A 22,053-nucleotide genomic window follows, 5' to 3' on the forward strand; every position below is an offset into this window, starting at 1 on the left:
AGAGAAAAGAAAAGCAAAGAAAAGAAGCAAGACTCAGAGGGCTGAACTATTGGATTAGGTCCATTGGACTTAAGGACATTTCTGACAAGAGGAAAATATCTCAGTGTTCACATTTGTTGATTAAATGAATACAAATCCTGGAATTCCTCTTTGCAACACTATTTGAAACCATTGTTTATATTTTGTTTTTCTCAATCATACTCCATGCTATGAAATAGGGTTCAATATTTGCATAACATTAGCTAAACATGATCCATAAGTTCAAGTGAGATAGATTTTGGTATGAACTGTAAAGCAAAAACACAAACTTGATTTTGGCAGTCTGTATATTGCATCTGACAGTGTGCAATGATTGAGAGGCTCTTTTGTATGCTAGTCATTGTTGCGGTTAAGGAAGATATAGAGACAAACCAGGTTCCCTACCTGCCAAAGCACAGCTATATCACGTAGCTTAAAGTTTGTTAAGGAGATGGATAAGAAAATTGAGGATTGCGGAGAGAAGAGATAAGTGGTGTGGTGGACGGAATGTGAGGGCACAGAAGAATAGCTCAGTCAGGGAGTCAGAGAAAGCTTCCCAGGGGAGCTGGATTTTGCCAGACCAGCAGGAGTTAGGAACTCCGAAGTAATGAAATGCCATCATACATTGAGGTGAGTACAGGCAGTTCCAAATGACTGGAGCTAAGGGTGACATGCAGGGAGTAGAAGAATATGAAGACAGAGATAAGCAAAAACTAGATCCCAGAGGGCTGGAGTTTTGACATTTGACCAGAAACACTGAAGTGCCATTGGATGTTTGCTAGGAATATATAACCAGTTTACATTTTATGAAGTTCACCCTGGCAGCAGTGCATGAGACAGAAACAAGAGCAGACTGACTGGGGAGGGAAGGTGAGAGGATGAAAGTCTAAGGTCAAGTAGGGCCAAGGGACAAGGGGACGGGGATGAAGCCTGGTGGATTCCACAGGACGGGGATTGACGGGATGCAGCCGTAAATGAGTGGAGGCTGTCTAGGGCCATTCATTTAGTTTGGAGTGACTGGATGGACAGTGTTAACATTGTTTCCATCGGGAAGCAGAACTGGAAAAGAAGAAAACTTGCACTTTAGACTTGTTGAATGTAGGAGCCTGAGAGACAGCCTTATAGCTCAGCAGAGCCTGGGCCAGTGTTAGCAATCTGGGGACACTGGCATGTGTGAGGCATTGAACTATGGACAGGGACAGGGCCACCCAGGGAGGATGTCTGGGAGAAGATCAGGGGCCAGAGGCCAGAGCAGTCAGGAACACAGCTTGTCATGGAGCAAGTCGAGCAAGAGGAGCCCTCCAAGGAGGGAGAGAAGCTAAGAGGGCTTAGAAAGTAGAGGGCAGGGGGGAAGTTTCAGGAAAAAGGAAGCCATCAACTGCAGCAAATGAGGCAGAGAGGTCAAGCTGAACAGCCGACGGGCTCTAGCAGCATAGAAACCTTTTGCAATGGGATTAACTGTAAGTAAAAGTAAGTCCCACAGGCTCTGGTGACTGGCTGATGTTTCTAAAGAACCGAAAGTACAGAGTTTTAAGAGATGAATGCTGATAAAAATGCTTTTCGTTTGAAGACTTTGTTGAGAAAAGGCAGTATGTGGAATGAAAAGTACAACGGTTACAGCTCTGCAGCGAGAGGGACTTTGATTTCAACCTCAACCCTACAGCTTACTAGTCCCGCCGCTTTGGACAAGTTATTCCACCTCGTTAAGCCTCTGTGTCTCTGTGTGAAATGGGGCTTCTGCCTACTTCATAGATTCCAAGGCTTGCATAAAGTGATGCTTGTCGCTTACCCTCTCCCACCTGATTTTCCTCTATAGTGCTCACCACCTTCCTTACTTACCCACTGACTTACTGATTTTATTGACTGTCGCTCTCCCTCTGCTAAAATATCAGCTCTGTGACAGCAGGGGTTCTTTTCTCTTTGGTTCACTGATGAATCCCTGATGCTTAGAATGGTGTCTGGCCCCACAGTAGTCAGTCAATAAATATTTGTTGAATGGATGAATAAGTGAATAAAACATGAAACGTGAAGTGTTCAGAGGGAGTGGCAGTGCTGTTACTAATTCCTGGGGGGAGAAAAGCCATTACCAAGGGCCAACTTCAGTGTCAGCCTGGGTGCTTCCGAGGCTTAGTACCCCCTTAAGGCCAAAGCTCCTATAGAACTGTCTTCCTTCTACAAGGCCCTGTCCATTGTTGTAGAATGACCTGCCCCTTGCCTGTTGTAGGGACAAATGAATCACAAATAAAGAGAAACTGAGTGGAGGAGTACCATGTGGAGGAGGAATCAGGATCCCAAACTCTTAGAGGGCACCTGGAAACTGGAAGCAGCAGCAGAAACCCTTCTTTTGGCAACCCCAGTGATAGAAGACAATCACAACACATCAAAGAGCTCTCTCAGGGGTGCACTCCTTCAAAGGGGTCTCAGCAGCCTCTGCTGCAAAGGCTGAGATGGAATGGTGTAAGGAAACTGTCTTCTCTCACCAGAACTGATGTCTTAAAATCACAGCCAGCAAAGATTTAGAAAATGAAAGAAAGAACAGTGACTCGGACTTACTTTATTAATCTGTGCATTTGCAATTGCAGTAGTTATGCTTCAGTCTTTCATCTTCAAAGTGCCTTATACCATGAACTAACATGCAAACAGGGCTTAGTCATGTTTGGCCTATTATAAGGAATGTGTTATTCTGATGGAAAAGACTGAAAAGACTCCACTTCCCAACAGTCTGCTGACTTGAACAGCTCCACAAGAAAAGTCTGGTATCAAAACATGAATCTAAACAGAAACCAAAATAGCAAACACCAACATGCATTAATTGGACCCATTTATTTGTACCAAAACCAACATTCCCCCCACTCCTTAGCCCCAGGGTATTGTTCTTTGTTGTCGCAGTTTGTTTCTTTTTTTTCCCTTTTCATCTGTCAATACATCCTTCCAGGATTCTCCCAATGTACTTTGGATTCCAGACTCTCTTATAGAAAGCATATGTCTTTGGGAACATATTGTACCACGTTCAAGTTCTGGAGCCAATTTATTTCTGTCCCAGGATTAAGTGAGAAACAACAATTGTTTGTAGGGCTGGAAGGAAGATCCGGGTTACTTACTCAGGCAGAAGAACTATGTATAAAGTAAAGGGAGAGTTTCTAAGAAAAGAAGGGCCTTTCCTGTTAACCTGCGGATATGATTCATTCCTTCATGTAACTATTTCATTCATGCAACATTTACTGAAAGCTTACCAGGTGCTAAGTACTAAGCACAAACAGGCCAAAACCCACTGGTGTGGTCCACACCATGTCTATAGCCTGCAGGCCTTTCTTACTGATATGGAAAATCCCCAAGGTGTATAGTTGAGTAAGTATAAGGTAGACTGTTAAGGTCAAGATGATAATTACCTGTGGGGAGGTAGTGACAGGAGTAGGTCATGAGGGGGTCTCTTCAGGGTGCTGGTTTTCTGTTTCTTGGTCTGGGTGCTGGTTACACTGGTTTGTTTACTTTCAAAATTAATGGAGCAGCACACTGGTGATATGCATACACTCAGTAAATTATCATATGTTTAACAGATGTTCCAAAAAACAAATACCAGGTGTTCAGGTATGGCACAAGCCGCCGTGAATGGCTCCAGCAAATAGTGTGTGTGGAGGAGATGAAAATAGAGTCATAAACCAGAGCCACATTGTAAAAGCCTTATATGCTAAACTACAGAGTTCGAACTCTATCCTAAAAGTTATGAGATTCTATGCAGAGAATCTGAGCATGTGATGGAGCCGAGAGGTGTTTAAGAGTGTGGCCTCTGGCATTTTGCTCCTGGATCCATTACTGTGCATGAACCTCAATCTCTGCATTTGCAAAATACACTAATAATTGTGTTTGTTTTCTAAGGATATTTTGAAAATTAAATGAGATAATACCAAAAAAAGTGCAATGTTTGCTATATTCAATAATAAATATTTGTATTTTAGAAAACGTACTTGGCAAAAATGAGGAGAATGGATGGGGTATGGCCAAACTGCGTAGGGGAGACAAACTAGAAGACTGTAGCAGTGATCTAATGTGGAAGTAATCAAGGAGATGTTGATAACTTTAAGTAGGTAGAATGAATAGAACTTCATCTGGGAGATGAAAGAGACAGCAAAATCTAAGATGCCTCTCATGTACCTGGCTCAGGTGACTGTGAAGGTGGTGATGCTGTTAAAAATTCAAGAGAAGGAAAGGTTTTGGGGAAAGATCATGGATCACATTTGAAACCTGTTGAGTTCAGAAATCTCGGGAGGTATCGTCCGCAGGAGCTGGGTGGTGCTGTCCACGGGAGCTCAACAGAGATGACTGAGCAAAAGGCATAGGTTTGAGATGTACATAAAAAATGGCACATGAGAAGATGAGGTCCTTCAGGGATGCTGCATTGAGTGCAAAGGGCAAGGAGCCAAGGATGGGGCCATAAGTAACAACATTTAAATGGGCATACCGAGAAAGGGAACCTATTAAGAAATCTGAGAAGAAATAATTAGAAGGGTAGAAGGAACCACCTAGAGAAAGTGCTATCATGGTTCTTAAGAAGGGTGTCATCAGCTGTGACAAATGCCACAGAAATGTCAGGTTAGATGACAACAAAGGAGTGTCCACTGACTCCTACAATATGATAGCCACTGGTGACTCCTGTGAGAGCAATTCCAGGGTACAGTAGGACAAAAGCAGGGTTGCTATGGTGTCTGATATGCAGATTGGAAGAAAGCAGTTGACAAACGTGATCAGGGAGAAACAGAGGTACAGAGCAGGATGCGGACTTGAGTCTTTTTCTAAAGATGAGAGTGTTTTGAAATTTTTTCCAGTATTCACCACCACCTATTTTGAGGCCATTAGATAGTCCCCTAGTCCTCTCTCTTCTCTCTGTCCTTCCTTTCCTCCTGCCTGCTGTCTTTGCATTCTGAATTTCCTCTTCAGAAGCCAAGGAATAACGACATAACTGGGAACACTTAATGCATCATCCTTTCAAGTGCTTTTAGAATAAGATGTTGAAACGTGGGTATAATCAGGCAAGGGAGCCAGAGATCTCAGCTGAGAAAGGAGTTGGGGGGTGGTAAGAGAAAGGGCTTCCTCTTGCCCTGCTCCTCCCCCAGGCACTCCTCTGGACTGCCTGTGACCCACAGATGCGTTTTGATGGACATGTACACTTATACCTTCATTCCCCTTCTCCTTGCTGGAGGTGAAGCCTGTTACCCACCTTCTGGCTTTGGTGGCCACGCAGGCAGCTGGCAGACTTTTTCCTGCAAGGACTCCATGCATGCTCCATTCTGGCTGGGCCTCCCTGTCCCGCTCCACCCTTCTGGTGACTGATTGTCTCTGGAACTTGGCTCACACTATTTCTCCTGCCCACTCCTCATCAAACCAACTGTGGCTTCCAGATTCAGCTCAAAACATACTGTCTTCAGAAATTCCTTCTTGTCCCCTCAGTATCCCCATCACTGAGTCTAGTTATTGGTCATTTTGCATTTCCTGAGTGGTTACTTTGAGTTATTCTCATTTTAGCATATAAGAATATTTTTACCTCATTGATGAAATCATAGGGAATCAGGTGGAATTCTCCACAGCATCTTGTGTAGGTTCCATGCAACATGGACCCTCAGCTCAGGCTAGCTTGAAGAAGTTAAGGGCTGTAAGTCAGTACTGTAAGCACCTTGAGGGGTGGGCCCTGTGCTTTTTCATCTTTGTACACCCTCTGCCTCCACCTACCTAAGGCTTTAACTATTTATTATTTCCACAAACATTTATTGAGCACCTATTATGTACCAGAAATTGTACTAGGTAAGCTGGGAATAGCATAAACCAGGAGGATGAGGCTCTTGCTTCATGGAATTTATGTTCTAGTAGAGAAGATGGCCAACAAGTACACAAATAAATAAACAAATAGAGTAACGACAAGCTGTTTTACATGCTTTGAAGGAAATAAACAGAGTCATGCAACAAAGAAGAGGGCACATTTATACTGAGATTAACAAGAAAGAAAGAAGTTGTCCCTCAGCCTTCTCTTGTTTTTAGTAGCTCCTGCTCCTTTAACTTTTCTTTCAATGAAATCTTTATCGAAAGAGACATAATAAGGAGTTGTGTTATACATTTTCCCAGTCAATGAGTTCACAGACCACTGGGACATCTGATAGCTAAGAAATCATCATCTCTCTAAGGGCTGTTTATCACACCTGCATAATGAAGGTAGTGACACAGGATTTTTCTCACCCACTTTGCCAACCAGGGACCTCCACAGCCAGCAATGCCCCACTCCCAGGCCTTGCTAGACCCCAGGCTTGCCACAGGAGATGCCCCACCTACTCGGCCCACTGGGCCATACATGGCTTGTGCACTGGCTCAGCCTGTAGCTAGGCAGGCATGCCCCAGCTCACCCATGTTATAGCTTGTACCTGCATTCAGCGGTTCCCGAGTTCTTGTCCCATGCCCAAGAAGAACAAGGTCACACTGACAATTGAAAAGTGAGGAGGGTGGAGAAGAATTTTATTGAGCAACAGAACAGCTCTCAGCAGAGAGGGGATGCAAGGGTGGTCCCCAACTGAAGTCAGGTGGTTTCGCTCTGTGTGTGGCTGTGTCCAGGGCTTTTATGGGCTCAGAATGGGAAGTGCATGCTGATTGGTTTGCAAGTATGCAAAAAAAGGCTAAAACAAAGTCACCACTGAAAGATAGACATGACAGTGTAAAAAACCAATTAGGGAAGGGTAGGTATATGTAAAATAGGGGAAGGGTAGGGATTAATCAGAGGAAAACACACCAAATAGGAAGACAGGTTCTCAATCCAATCCATGGATTTACCTGGGACTTGTAGCTAGGCTTTAAACTGTCATCAGGTTTCACCAGGGTCCCACCCCTATCTCCCTAGGATTTATCTGCCTCCTGCCACTATCAGTAGTAGTCCTGAGGTTTCTACAGAGGGACAATGAAGATGGCACCCAGCTGCATCGCACCTGCATCACTGCCATCCATCTGATATTGCTGGTGTTTTGTTTTGCAGGTGAGCCGCCCTCATCCTAGTGACTACCCTGTCCTGATCCTCTTTGTGGTAGGTGGGGTCACAGTCTCTGAAGTGAAAATGGTCAAAGATCTTGTGGCATCATTGAAACCAGGAACCCAGGTACTGAGTCTTCCATGATTTGAACAAGAGCTCAGAGGCAGGGGTGTGAAGGGTGGGTGAGGGCCCTCCACCCAGGGGTCCCAGTGCCCATCTCCTAGCCTGCCTGCCTATCACCCTCCTGGCTTTGTTCCTTCCCTCCTGCTGCCACCTGTGTCACAATGTCTTCCTGCAGCCAGAACCAGCCCTACATGCCCATACAGGAACAAACAAGTTCCTTTGTTCCCAGAGGTGCAGGACTGGGTCATTTTGATAAAGTCTATCATGACAGATTAAATGCTATGACACCAGGCAAATTAGCCCTAAATGGAAACTCTGTTGTTTGCAAAATAAACTGGGGTAGGGTGGAGTCCGGTGGGGTGAAGGGAGGGAGGAGAGCTCTTCTTTTGTAGCTCTGGGCTTCTGGGGCTAAGGTACTGTTATCCCTATTCCTGATTCCTTAGGGTCCTATATTCTCTGGTGTCCAATCAGTGTTGAATATCTCAGGAGTTTTCACTGCTCTCTAGGCTCCAGATAATGGAGGGATGACTCCAAGAACCACCTCCCAACTGTGGCAATTAGAGAGCAGAGTCAGAGGAGTGCGGGAAGGAGCATTGTCCAGACAATGACTAGTGTTGTAGCTTTCTTCTCTATACCTCTTGCCAGGCCCCATCCCATCCCCTAAACAAGAAAACTGGCTCTGTGGCCCAGTAGTGAAGAACGTAGACCTTTCTATTTTATGGGCCCAAGTTCCAATCCTATCTCTGCCTTTGACTAAGCAGGTGATCTGGGAGGAAAAAGCCTTCAGTTTCCTCATTTAGAAAATGGGCCAAGGTGGCTGTGAATCTTAAGTCAGAAGAGGCTTGAGAATATGCTTCTTAGCACTATGCCTGGCTCAGAACTCTCAGTCAATGATGGCTGCAGTTATTCCCGGCCGTTTTTGAGCAGTCACCACACTGCTGTGCTGGAGGATTTGAGGCTCACAGGATGAGGCAGCAGGAGCCCAGGGAGAGAGGCTTCTGGAAGAGGAGAACCCCTGCCTCTGGAAGTTCTCCTGCGACTGGGGGTGCACAGCCTGTTAAATTGGTAAGATGTAAAACGCTTGCCTTAGTGTGTTCCCCAAAGCAGCCCCAAAGCCAGAGATGAGAGAGCAGGTAGTTTACTTGGCAGATGATCCCAAGAAGCAGAAGTGAAGAACTCAGAAAAAAAAAGACAGTGAAGATGAAAAGCCACAAAACAACACACTGCCAAGCTGGGTATGCTCTGGGTGCGCGGTCCTCCAGGGGCCCCTGAGGAGCTGGTGTTACACGGCTCAGAATTGTCACGCCAGAGGTCAGAGAACCTGGGATGTCTTCCCTTCCACTCTCATCCCCCCAGGTTAAGACTTGACTCTGGGGGTGTTATCTTCCCAGTGCTTTGGGGTTACAGCTTTGTGCCACCTCCTACCTCCACCCACTACTGTACATATCCACACAGCCAGCTCCAGGAGCTGCATCCTTCCCTTTTGTGACATCCTACCTGTTGCTCCGGGCTCTTTCCACATCTCTACCCACCTCCACCATCTATACTGGGAAATGCAGATCTGGACTTCTCCCTGACTACTTCATATTTGCTGGTCTAGTCTCCCCAATCAAATATAAATTCCTTGAGGACAAAGGCTGGGGCTTTCCAGGCCTGAGCAAATGGCAGCGACTCAGTAACCCTTGTAGTTTGAGGGGTTTATTGACTCCAAGGGAGCTGGCCTGGTAGGAGCAGTCTGTGTTGTTAGAGTCGCTGAGCTACCAGGTTAAGTCAAGAAGGTCTGGTCCCTGCTGGTCTCCAGACACCCAACTGAGGAATGGGACCTGGATACCCAGAGAGCTGCAGCAGGCTCTTGAGCAGGGCAGTGACCAGTTTTTGACTATGATCATTCTTCTGTTACTATCACCTGTTGTAGTCATAGCTGGTAAGATTTGTGATAAATTTGCAAATTCTGCTTCATTTAACACCCTCCTTGCCAGCAGTGATATGGTTCTGTTTAATGAATGATTGCCTTTTTGAGCAAGACCTCTTTTTTTTTTTTCATCAGAAACCACACTTCTTGCTGCCCCTCTAACATAGTGAACCAAATTCTTAGCTCTTCAGAACAGTGATGCATTGTAATAGCCTGAAAGACATGTTAATCCCTACTCTAAAAGGATAAAATGCAGACGTTTTCAAAGCCCTGTGACCTGAGTTTGACAGCAGAGCCCCAGAATCTACAGTGACTTTGCTGCAATCTGACCCTGTGCTCAGTCATCTGCAGAGAGAGCTTCTCAAAGAATTTTGAGCTTAAGGATCAACCTTGACTGCTACTTGTCCTTTGTGCAAAAAGCTCCTCTGAAGAGTTAGCAGGCCCTAGGAAGATTCCTCAGGCAGCAGGGGAAACAGAAGAGGCATTCTTTATCCTGAAGTCCTTCACTCCACATTTTTGAAGGAGGTGAATTACCTGAATGTTTGCAGAGTGACACCTGCTGTTGCAGGTCTCCCTTTCTTAGACCTTGACAGACACACAGCTGCCCTGGCCCTACAGCAAACTCTGCAGATATGAGACAGGACCAGCTTCCTGCTTTTTAGAGTGCAGCGGAAATCATGCCTTGCTGCCCTAGCAATACACGAAGTGGCATGCGTGCTAGTTCCAGTGTCTGCTCAGACTCTGACTTCTGTTCAAGAACACATGTGACCTAATTGAAGGGGATAGGTTCTACAGAATCTATACCCAATAGACCGTCTAAGACCTTTGGGTGAGCAAGGGAGTAACCCTCACTTGATCATTGATGTAAACAGCAATAATAGACATAGCTAGTGCTTCCATTCTGGCTTTACTATCCAGCCTTTACTTGACCATCTCCCAGGATGAGGATTTGTCACCTCCCACTGCAGCCTATTTGAGGCTTGGAGGGTATATTAGTCAGGGTTCTCTAGAGGGACAAAACTAATAGGATAAATGTAGATGTAAAGGGGAGTTTATTAAGGAATATTGACTCACACAGTCAGAAGGTGAGGTCTCACAATAGGCCATCTGCAAGCTAAGGAGCAAGGAAGCCAGTCCAAATCCAAAAGCTGAAGAAGTTGGAGTCCAGTGTTCGAGGGCAGGAAGCATCCAGCATATGAGAAAGATGTAGGCTGGGAGGCTAAGCCAATCTAATCTTTCCATGTTCTTCTGCCTGTGTTTATTCTGGCTCCACTGGCAGCTGATTAGATTGTGCCCACCCAGATTGAGGGTGGGTCTGCCTTTCCCAGTCCAGTGACTCAAATGTTAATCTTCTTTGGCAACACCCTCACAGACACACCCAGGAACAATGCTTTGCATCCTTTAATCTAATCAAGTTGACACTCACTACTAACCACCACAGAGGGCTTCATTCTTGGTTCTAATATCTCCTCTAGATGAAGCCCAAATCTGCCTCTTTGGTACTGTCACTCAGCAGTGCTGGTTCTAGCTCTTAAGCCACACAGAATTTAAAAGAAAATGAAGTTCATCCCTCTTCCACACGACGATTCTGCAGACATATGAAGATAGCTCCCATGTCCTCCACCAGGTCTTCTCTTCTCCAAACTGAATATCATCAGTTCCTGTAGCCACCCACCTCTTACCCTGTGACATGGACCTGAATTCCCTGATGATGTGGCAGTTCTCCTCAACCCCAGTTTGTCTCCCTCTCTAGCACTTGATTGGAACCAAAAGCCAAACCTTGGTGTGGACTGATCAGCTCAGAGAAAATTGGGGTCATCTCCTCCTCCTCTCTACCATGGCCTACAAAGCCCACATGATCTCACCCCTGCCTACATCTGGGGCTTCTTTTCCTGCCACTCTTGTCCTTGCTTATGCCCCTCCAGCCTCAGGACTTTGCATTTTTCAACTATTATATTCTCAGCACCGCAGAGTCTGCCACTTATTGGATATTCATGAATGTTAATTGAATGTCCAATACTGAACATTAGAGACTCTACTTATGTCATTCCGACATAACAGAAAAGCAGCTTTTCTGGAAAAGACCACACAAACCACACCAACCTATTGACTGACACTGACATTGTAGACAATTAAAACCACCTTGTCTTTTGTATCTATTGCTATTATTCCAAATCTTCCCTATTCTACTGCTGTGTGGGTGCTTTTTGGATCCACGTACAGGAACTTACAATCATTCCTATTAAGCTGAATTAACTAATGATTCAACAGGCGTTTATAGAGTATCTAAAAAGCAAAAAGGTGATCTGCTCTGTGCCAGGCATTGTCCTTTATGCTAAGGACAGAACAGTGACCAAGCTAGACACATTCCTACTTTCATGGAACTTCCATTCTACTGGGTAGTAACTGACAATAAACATGGAAGCGCCAGCTCGTGGCAAGTGGACAGCAGACATAGATAGGTGCTAGTGTAGAAAAAACCAGGAGGATGAGCTTCTTTTAGATAGCAAGACTCCCATGGAGAAGGCTTTGGATCTGAGATTTGAAAAGCATTCAGGGATCAGCTGTTCAAAGGAAATTAATAGAATCCATTCACAGCACCTCCAGAAATGAATTCTCTTTCGCAAAAAGTGGGAAGAATAGCATGAAACATAGGAAACCAGAAACCACATGCCCACCTGCTAGCCTCTGAAGACTTCTCTGCTCTAAAAGGGACATGTTTTCTCCACTCTCCTGCCTGTGGTTGTTGGGAGATGTACTGATGAGTGAAAATGTGTGCATTGGTGAAGGTCCTCTTTCCTGTCTACTGAAAAGGGATCAAGAGGGCAACCTCCCCCATCCCAAACTGCCACAGACACCAAGTGGGAAATTCCAGGTTTCCCCTGCTCTGATCCGCATATGCCCAACACCAGCCTCTCTCCTCACTCACTCAATGCCTACTGTGGGACTCCACGGCCAGACAGCTCTGGCTGGCTGAACTTTGCAGCTGGATGGTAGCCGAGAGGCTAGCAGAAGCCTGTGATTGTAAGAAGAAAATAACAGGGAGGGAACCTCTGAAAAAATACAGGGAACGGCCAGCTCAGGAACAAGAGGAGGGCCAGTGGGCAAGATGACACCCATCCACTGCTTTTCATAGTGAGGCATGCCGCACCCACACTTTCCTGTGGTTCTGCATTTACAGAGTTCAATATTTTTTTTTCTTTTTTTTTGAGACGGTCTCGCCCTGTCGCCTAGGTTGGAGTGCAGTGGCACGATCTCAGCTCACAGCAACCTCCACCTCCTGGGTTCAAGTGATTCTCCTTCCTCAGCCTCCTGAGTAGCTGGGATTACAGGTGCCCACCACCACTTCTGGTTAATTTTTTGCATTTTTAGTAGAGACGGGGTTTTACCGTGTTGGCCAGGCTGGTCTTGAACTCCTACCTCAAGTGATCCGCCCGCCTTGCCCTCCCAAAGTGCTGGGATTACAGGCATGAGCCACCATGCCCAACCCAGAGTTGAATGTTTAGTGAAGACATAATAATTTTTTAAAAAAAATAGTAGACCCAGAAATATGCTCACACACAGTTTTGCACACAACTTAAGAGGTCCAAGGATCCCTAATCCTGGCTCCACAAACCTGCCTCCAGGTTATTCTAAAATTGATGGGAAGCCCCAGGGAGACAACAGCGAAAAGATCTGAATCTCATACTTCAGGTCTTCTGAGAGCCTTATAAGCACAGCACAGTGACTCTGTGGCAGTGGTAGTCAGGTCAGATGGTTCCCAAGTTTTTCAGTAAGGCTAATCCACTGTGTCACTGGCTTAATGATACAAGCCTTCTGGGTTTAGCACAGGTGTGTGAGTGTGTATGTGTGCATGTGCCTGTACAGCGTGAATACAATATATGCTCCGAAAGCTGCCTATCGAATGAATATGCATGTTGGTGCCTGTGCATATGTGGGTCACTTTGGGGAAGAATCTCCCAAATTTAAAAGAGAAGGGGACAAAAAATGTACCCCTTGCTCCTTTGATACTGAGTGTTAGAAATCAGGGGGATATGGAATGGAAATCCTGGACTTCTCTGCTTCCTCTGTGTTCAGCAGAAATAGAACAGGAAGATGCTGGCACCTACAAATTATAGCCATGGTCTGGAGCAGCAGAAAGCCCAGAGGGCTGGGTCACTCCTAAGGGCTGGGCTGCCCATGTGGAGTTCAAGGCAGGCCTGAGAACAAAGACTGTACATCCCCCTTCTAGCTGGAGTAGAGAGCCAGTGCCGGCCAAAAGCTGCTGGAGGGACTTGGTTCCCTGGCTGATGTCCTCCACCCCGTCTCACAGTCAGCCGGTATAATTTTTTGATGTCAAGTATCTGCTTTGACACAGAGGCTTGTTGTTGATGAATGAGCAGGATCTTCAAACATTCCTTGATAGAACTGCCTGCAGTCAGCAACACGTGCTGACACCTACGTCATAACTACCCTGCAGCTTGCAGTGTCGTTCAGGCTCTTCGAAAACAATTTTTTGTTTTCATTAAAAACCCCGTTTCTCATATTTGACTGTGAAATTTATTTTTAATCAGCAAAGATTCTCTCCCCATTGGCTGTTTTTGTGGGAGGTGTTCCAGTGGGTGGATGGTGCAGGGCAGATATGGTGGCTGGGCCAAGCTCTGAGCACTGCAGGGTGCTCTTGAGCATCCTGGACACCTCTGACTTGAGAAGGAGGCTGGCCACTGCCGCCAGCCCACTTGGCTATTAGCAGGTGAAAGTGGGGTGGCTAGGAGTTGATGGTTCAGGGGTAAAGTCAGCTGACTCTTCAGCCCTGAATGACACTCAGGTCTGAGTTGAGAAGAAGTAACAAAAACTACCCCCAGAAAGAAACAGGAGGTGAGAGAGGGAGGGGAAGGAGAAGGAGGAGAAGAAGAGATGGCAGGGACCCTGAAAAGGGGAGAGGGAGAGGAAGCACGGAAGACCAGGTTTAGGTTCTATGTACCTCTGATTTCTAATACTGAGAATCAAAAGAAGCATTTTAGAAAATGCAGAGAAAAGTAGCCATATGGTGGGCAAGGATTGAGCATCACCCATGGGAATTTTCTTCAGTGCCCTTGGCTGCCTGAGAAAAGACCAGTTCTCTGAAAGGAATTCTCTAGTGCTTAACTTGTCCACTATCACATGGTTGATGATCATGTTTAAAAACAATTAAATGTCATATCTGATCAGCTAATTTCAAACTCTTTTGACTATTTTCTTTTTCATTTTTGAGCATCTTTGTTCCTGTTTAGGGCCCACTTTTTAGAATTTTAGGGTGGTCTTAGCCAAATAATGTAGAAATGTTCTAGTAGAATGTGCTTTTAAAATTCTGAAAATGCTCAAAAGTAGCCAATACTGAAAGATGCCTAAGATGCAAACATACTCAAAGACCACCAACTCTTATATTTCATGCTCTATGTGAAATGTCAGCAGTATGATCCTGCTTGCTCTTCAAAATAGGAATTAGAGACAAGTAAGGTTTTCATCGAATGGAGAGGAAACACATTTACCTGGAGCTGTCTGAGCATCTTTCACTAGAGCTGCCCTGAGCGAAAACTTCCCGCTGACCATGGCTACACTCCCTGCCTCCTTCACTGCTCTATGGTTTTTGTTCACTCAATCAGGTGCCAACTGATTCAAAGACCTGCTGTGTATCAGGCACTGTGCTAAGAAACAATGAAAAGACTCAGTTAAGTTGACAGGGAATACAGTGAGATACCAACAGCCAGGGGACACACTCAGGCTTTGGAGAGGGGTGGTCTGGGAAGGCTTTCTGGAGGGAGTGATGCCTGAACTGATTGCTGAAGGACGATGGAGGACGGGTCTTTGGCCAGAGTGGGGAGCTCCTCTCCCGGACCAAGAAGCATCCCCAAAGTGCCAGGTGCAAAACTGCGAGGAGTTAGGGAGGCTGGAATGTGGGACTGATTTGGGGGTGTGGAGGCAAGGGCCGGATGCGGAGTGCTGGCAGCGTTCAGGTTCTGAAGTCCTTTGATGCTCTCCGGGAGGGCTGGGCTTACCAGAGGGCAGTGAGGAAGCTGTAGGGATTTTAAGCCTGGTAGTAATACGATCAGATTCACACTTAGGGTCACTGGCTCTGGCAATTCCACTCCCCTGCATCCACCCCATGACAGCTGTGAGCTGGGTGGAAGGATGTAGCTGGGGATGCACATAATGAGGACAGTGATGGTGACAAAGCAGTCATGGCAGCTGCCATTCTGAGCCCCTCTGGAGCCTGTCATTGTGTCAGATATTTTAGAAGATGTTCACATTGATCCTCACATAATCATGTGGGGTGGGTATCATTCCCACTTTACAGATGAAGAAATTGAGGCTCCATGTGGTTAAGCAACTTCTCCAGGGTCATTCATCTGGCAAGTGGCCCAGCCAGGGTCCAACGCAGACTGGACCCTCCTAAACCTGTGCTCTTAACCACTGTGCTATCCCAAAGCCTCCTGGCCTCAGTCCTGCTGTCTCCCCTCCACGAAGGCCCCCTAACTTACTGCTTGAGAAACCCCTGTTTTCCATCTGTTTCTTTTCACCCCTCCACAGAGCAGACCCCAGACAGCCTCTGGCTGAGCCCTCACAAAGCTGTAGACTGATTACTGTTAAATACCTGCTTGTTCAGATGTGGGAACTGGCCTTACTGTTTCAGCTCAGTGGCAGTAGCCAAATCCACGGTCTCTGTCAGCCATGACTGGAAGCCCAGCACACTACCCGAGAGTGACAGATTCTTTGGGCTCAGTTATTGCTGCTCTGGAAGTCAACACTTTTAGCCTTATCACTCCAAGTTCCTCAAACCTGCCAAGAAGACTTAGCATCCATGGGGATGGAGATGTACCCTAGCCCTCAGGCCCACCCTCACCCCAGCCGGAGACGAATCCACCATCTTTGCTTTAGAATTAAAGACCCCAAAGGCTGGCAGTGTGCTAGAGACCGCCAAGTCACAGCAGGAGGGGAGGGCCCTTTGCATGAACGACTACTGGCCTCTACCTCCTTCGAAGAACCAACTTCCAAAGAGTGCACAATGTTTGTCTTTATGTGTGCATTTAAAAAGATTTCTGAAGAAGGGCTTCTTTTTTTCTTTTTTTTTTTTTTGAGACGGAGTTTCACTCTGTTACCTAGGCTGGAGTGCAGTGGCACAATCTCGGCTCACTGCAACTTCCGCCTCTGGGGTTCAAGCAATTCTCCTGCCTCAGCCTACCAAGTAGCTAGGACTGCAGGCGTGCACTGCCACGCCCAGCTAATTTTTGTATTTTTAGTAGAGATGGTGTTTCACCATGTTGCCCAGGCTGGTCTTGAACTCCTGACCTCAGGTGTTCTGCCCAAATCGGCCTCCCAAAGTGCTGGGATTACAGGCGTGAGCCACCGCACCCAGCTTGAAAAAGGGCTTCTTAATTGTGGTCTGTGAATTCCTAGGAGTTCATTAACCACCCCTAAAACTATAACACAAAATCTTGTATGAACGTCTGTATATTTTTCTAGAAAGTTCTTAGCTTTCATAAGATTCAGAAGGAGATCTAGGACTGAATCACAAAACCACAATACAATAGCAGCTCACAGTTGCTGAGCACTTCCTGTGTTGTTCCACATACATGATCTTATGTAATCCTTGCCATACTGCTTCAAGCTTGGCACTGTTATTTTCCTTCTGAGAGAGATGAGGTAAGCAAGGCTGTAAGTTGTGACTTTCTGGAGGGCTTCTGGCCGGTCAGCGTGGAGCTGGGATCTACTCAGGGTCTGCTGATGGCACTCGCCTGGAAGCCGCCAGGCTCAATTACCTACTGGGTTTGGTGAGGAAGACCTGAAATAAGTAGAGACCCTCTTGGGAGACACACATTCAAATGGTGTCTAAACCATGCATGCAGATGATAGAGAAGGCCAATCTTCACCCACTGTCCTCAAAGGCTCCTTGCATGATTTTCGAGGAAAATCATGAAACACAGATTTCAGTGAATTTGTTTCTGCCAAAAATATGACTTGGCTGACATTAACTATATATATATTTTTAAGATAATCCTCTTTCAAGAAGAAGTAACATAGATGCTTCCAAAAACTAAGTTTTTAAACAGAAAACTTTCTCATAAGGTTGTTGAAAAATTATTTCTTTAACAACAAGAAAATGCTTCCTTCTCTCTTCCTCTTCTACTTTTTCTCTTCATTGGAGTACAGACTTTTTGTTTTCCACCAATGAGCTCGTTGACATGGATTGGTTAATTCACTCATTTAATTATACCTGGGACAATGTGGGGAGTGGGAAAGGAGGATGGTAAAGTGTGCAGGCCCACTTGCACCAAAGGAGCGCAGCCAGGTAGTCATGCTGTGGGCCTTGGAATCCCCTTCCAAGGGATTGTGGGCTGTGGAATTCAGGTTCCCGGATAGCTTTCCTCATAGTCACCTCTTCTTCTAGGGTGCATACAATACTGCTTGTGCAAAACCTAACCAGGCCCTTATAAAGCACATCATGCCCCCAGCCCAGACTCAGGGAACAGGCTCTCCCACTGTTGCAGAGACAAATCTATCCCGGAATAAAATCCAGACTGAGGGAAGCAGACAGGGTCACCATGAAAGAAGCCAGAGGAGCCCAAAGGTGCATATGGAGTAAGGGAATAAAGGGCCCAGAGCCCTTGATGACAGGGAAGGGAGGCACGGGGGCACTGGGGCCAGCCTGTCTGCGCTGGGATCCTGACTCAGCCGCTGACTGTATGTGTGTCCTTGTACAAGTTCCTGAGCCTTTCTGTACTTTATTTTCTTCATCTACAAAGCAGGAATAATAAATGTACCTATTTCATAAGCTCGATATCAGGATCAAATGGATATTCAATGAGATAATCCTCAGAACCTGGCACATCATAAAAATTAACAAGTATTCATTATCCTTATCATCACCATCATCATTGTTATGAGTTGAAATACGTCCCCTTTAAAATATCTTACAGTCCTAACCTCCCCACTGGTACCTGTGAATATGACCTTACTTGGAAATAGGATCTTTGCAGATCATCAAGTTAAAATGGGGTCTTTAGTGTGGGCTCTAATCCAGTGTGACTGTGTGTATATAAGAAGGGGAAATTTGGACACAGCAACAGACATGCATAGGGAGAGACAATGTGAAGGCGCAGGGTAGCTAGGAGAAAGGCGTGGAACAGATTCCCTCGCAGCCCTTAGAAGGTGCCAACCCTGCCAACACCGTGATCTTGGACTTCTAGACTCCAGAACTGTGAGACAGTAAGTTTCCATTGTTTAAGCCACCCAGTTTGTGGTACTAGGAAACTAACAATCACCGTCATCACTAACAACATCCGCCTCCTGGATGTATGTGCCTTCTCATGCTCCCTGGAGGAGCAAAGGCTCCCTGAAATGGGGAGAAACCTTGATATTGAGGTCAAATTACTGCATTACAAAGCGAGAGTATGATCCAGTCCAATTTAGCAGCAAGGCAGTGGCTGGTCTCTGCCTCTCAAATGTACCTAGTGCCAGTCTCAGCCATCCTGAGTGCCCCATTGGCTAAAGGTTCAGTAGACACAGCCCAGCTGTCCTACAGGCCATCTCTCCCAGACTGTGTTCCCCTCCTTCCAGGCAGGGCACTAGCGCCATTGAACTGGCTGCCTTCTACCTTTCCTTCATAGAACTTCACTTCATACCCTCCCCCAAAGACATTTGTTGCATTCTATTTCTCATCATCCAGTACCCTGAGATTGGCCCCCCTAATTCCCTGCGGTGTGTTTGCCCTCTCCCGTTGTTAGGTAATCGTGCTGTCCACTCGACTCCTGAAGCCATTTAATATTCCTGAGCTGTTATTTGCAACTGACCGACTGCATCCAGACCTTGGCTTCTGAGCATCCGCTAAGAAGATAAGACCTACTCATGCTGGAAATGCTGATACAATTTTCTGCCACCACTCCAAATACTCCTCCACAACCAACATCCCTGTCAGTAATTGCGAGCATGACAGAATTCTGCCTGAAGGGTCTTGATACCTTCGCAGTGAGGTACTTTGCTTGAATTGCTGTGATTCTTAAAAAAAAAAAAAAAAAAAAAAAAAAAAAAAAAAAAGTTTTTCTTATTTTCCTGAAGGCGATAATCTGTCTTTTGGCTAGTCCAATTAGTGATCATTTCCATTTATCCTTAACCCTCTGTGAGCTTCCTGATTCCACCTACAAGTTCATTAATTCTAAAGAAAAGCCTGTTGGCAAGTGTTGGTAGGTTACAACTCTTTTAATTTGAAGTTGCTCGAGAAGTTAGACATGCTTTAGAATTATGAGTGTGAGGAAAGTTTGATTTATATAAACGTAGGATTATATAAGTGAGGAGAGAACATTGCAAATAGGGTCTGAGGCTTTGTTTCTCTCTTGCTCTGAAACATTTCTGAAAATGCAAAGAAGGGAGGGGTAGTGTCTAGGGCAGTGCTGGTAGCCTGCGTGTGTTGTAAATCGTCCTGCCATAACAAAGAACTGCATTGTTCTAGCTGGCCCACTGGGCAGGTCTGCCAGGCTACTTGGAACTGTAGTGGGAAGGCGGTTGATTGGAGGGTTATCTGCATATAAAAGTTTTCCTCCCCTCCAAAGAAAGACCCCAATACGAGATATCTGGTCCCAGGGAGTCTAAATTGTAACAGCAACCCCTGTGGACTTTGTGGGTATGAGTTTTGATTGAAATATAAAGCTTTCTTTTCTATAAGCGTAAGTTTTCCATCTGACCATTAGCAGAAAAACCTAGACCCACCTAGTGAAATTTTGTAAGAACTCCAGGGCAAAAATGAACCACTTGCAACCCACATGTTTGTAGGTGTATGGTTGATGGAAGTTTCTGGCATCCATGTTGGTAATAAACAGATAAAACTGAAAAGGTTTTATTGTGGATTAAACAGGTGAAGGAAATAACATGTAAACCAAAACACTCACATGTCTCTGATTTTAGTTCTCTACGAAACACTGTCATTTTTGAAAGAACCGTCAAGTTGGAGATTATTTTAAGATGTAACTAAAGCAGGGTTTTTGTAGACACAGACACTCTTTTTCTTGCCCAAGTATGTTTTCCACATAATATCAATTCTTTCATGAAATAGAGGAGACCTCAGGTGCCTTTTTCATTCTATTAATCCTAAAGTATTGAATTTGAATAAGGAAGGAAATGGTAACCATCCATAAGAAATGTTAAAGCAGAGATGACTTTTCTAAAATAAAAAAAATGAAAAGTAACCTGTTATGTGACTCAAATCTGTACTCCCTTCATTCATTCCTAAAGATTGACTGGGCACCTGCCATGTTCCAGGCACAGTGCTAGGTTCTGGGCCATGTGGTAAATGAACAAGATGTGTCCCTGACTCTGTGGCACTCAGAATGAGTAGCTGGCACTTCTCTGATGCTCAGGCCTGACGTGAGCATCTACTGAAGATGAAGTTGTAAACCACATGTCTATATGCAAAGGAAACTTTCTGGAAATACATATATAATGGTTACTTCTGGGAAGGAATATCGAATGGGAAGGCTAAGAGAAGGGAGAGTCTTACCCTCAGTATACTTTTGTATTATTTATTTTTTATAGCAAACGTGTCTTTGTATATTACTTTTGTGACTTTAATCAGCCATAGCAGAAAACTGTATTTTTACAAATTAATTTTTTATTTTAAAAAATATTCAACTTTGGGAGGTTGAGGCAGGTGGATCACCTGAAGTCGGTAGTTCTAGACCAGCCTGACCAACATGGAGAAACCCCGTCTCTACTTAAAAAAATTACAAAATTAGCCGAGTGTGGTAGCGCATGCCTGTAATCCCAGGTAGGGAGGCTGAAGCAAGAGAATCGCTTGAACCTGGGAAGCACAGGTTGCAGTGAGCCGAGATCACACCACTGCACTCCGGCCTGGGCAACAAGAGTGAAACTCCATTTCAAAAAAAAAAAAAAAAATTCAAAAACTTCTAATCTGAAATGATAAAATGAGGAAGGTATTGATTACAAATGTTACTCAGCAGTTCTTATGTCTTGAAAATGCTCTCCATACTGTAATTAGTATGGTCAGGGGCAGTCTGTCAGTGGTGGGAGAAGTGTCAGAGTGTGGCTTATGGTCATCTTTTTCTTCTCCGGAGGCCGGCTTGAGGAGCTGAGCCAGGCAGGCGGTAGGTGGTGGAAGGCTTTGGAGGAAAGGTAAACTGGAAGAATTTCTTGGTAACCAGAGTTTGAGTGAAGATGAAGCAGGAGGCACAGGACGTTCACTGCTCCTTGATTAAAAAGCAGGAACACGATAGACATTTGGTATAAATCCTGCAAAGGGCCTCCAACAAATAAGGAAAAAGAGGGGGGTTTGGGGGAAAGAGAATTGTCGCCATGGCAGAACCTCCCAGAACCTCCCTGCTGCTGCTGGGCTCTTGGGCACACTTCTCAGCATGGGAGGGGCTGGAGGAGAAGCAAGTCACACCCTCCAACCCCAAAGGAGCAGCTGGCAGAAAAGGGCTCTGAAGGCTTCTCTGGGCCTAAGTCCCAGTTCTGCCACGCCAAACACTGTGGATCTCTCCAAGCCTCAATGTCTGCATCTGTAAGAAATGGTAACTGTGGCACCTGCCTCATGGGAGCGGTTGCTGTGGAGCCATCCCTAACACAATGGCCAGCATGTGAATTTCAAGGAATGTGGGTTTTCACACTGAGGACGCCAAGGAAGTTACCTCTCAAAACAATAAAACATCAACAGGAGAATAATAGTAATGAAGAGGAAATTTGGAGGCACTCATGGGATCTACAAGGAGGTGAGAAAGTGGAGGAGGAATAACAACTTGGTCCAGGATAGCATAGCCCAGAGGTCAAGAGCCCAATCCGATGGCTGGATTCCAGTCCCACCTCTTCCACATCGTAGTCCACCTCTCCTGGTCTTCGCTGACCATGCAGTTGTATAACAATAGGACCTGCAACATTGGGTTGGGGAAGAATTAAAAGAGTGAATACGTGTAATGCATATTCATTCAGAGCACATAAGCATTTATCGGTAATAAATGTCTGATTTTTGCTC

The 22,053-nt window shown here is 45.5% G+C and overlaps 1 protein-coding gene across 2 annotated transcripts in view; it reads left to right on the forward strand.

The window, feature by feature from the left end:
* Positions 1-19,901, forward strand: part of SCFD2 (sec1 family domain containing 2) — a 510,554-nt gene extending 490,653 nt beyond the window's left edge. Inside the window, exons 8-9 of one of the 2 annotated variants that reach the window (XM_011966517.1) lie at positions 7,028-7,147; positions 18,800-19,901. In XM_011966517.1, the coding sequence (XP_011821907.1) occupies positions 7,028-7,147; positions 18,800-18,892 (213 nt within the window). In that variant the 3' untranslated portion in view covers positions 18,893-19,901. The remainder of the gene's footprint in view (positions 1-7,027; positions 7,148-18,799) is intronic. The other variant, XM_011966518.1, reaches the window with a different exon arrangement.
* The last annotated feature ends 2,152 nt before the right edge of the window (positions 19,902-22,053 follow it).

Source organism: Mandrillus leucophaeus, unplaced genomic scaffold (genome assembly GCF_000951045.1).
Source record: "Mandrillus leucophaeus isolate KB7577 unplaced genomic scaffold, Mleu.le_1.0 Scaffold762, whole genome shotgun sequence".
Lineage (NCBI taxonomy): Eukaryota > Metazoa > Chordata > Mammalia > Primates > Cercopithecidae > Mandrillus > Mandrillus leucophaeus.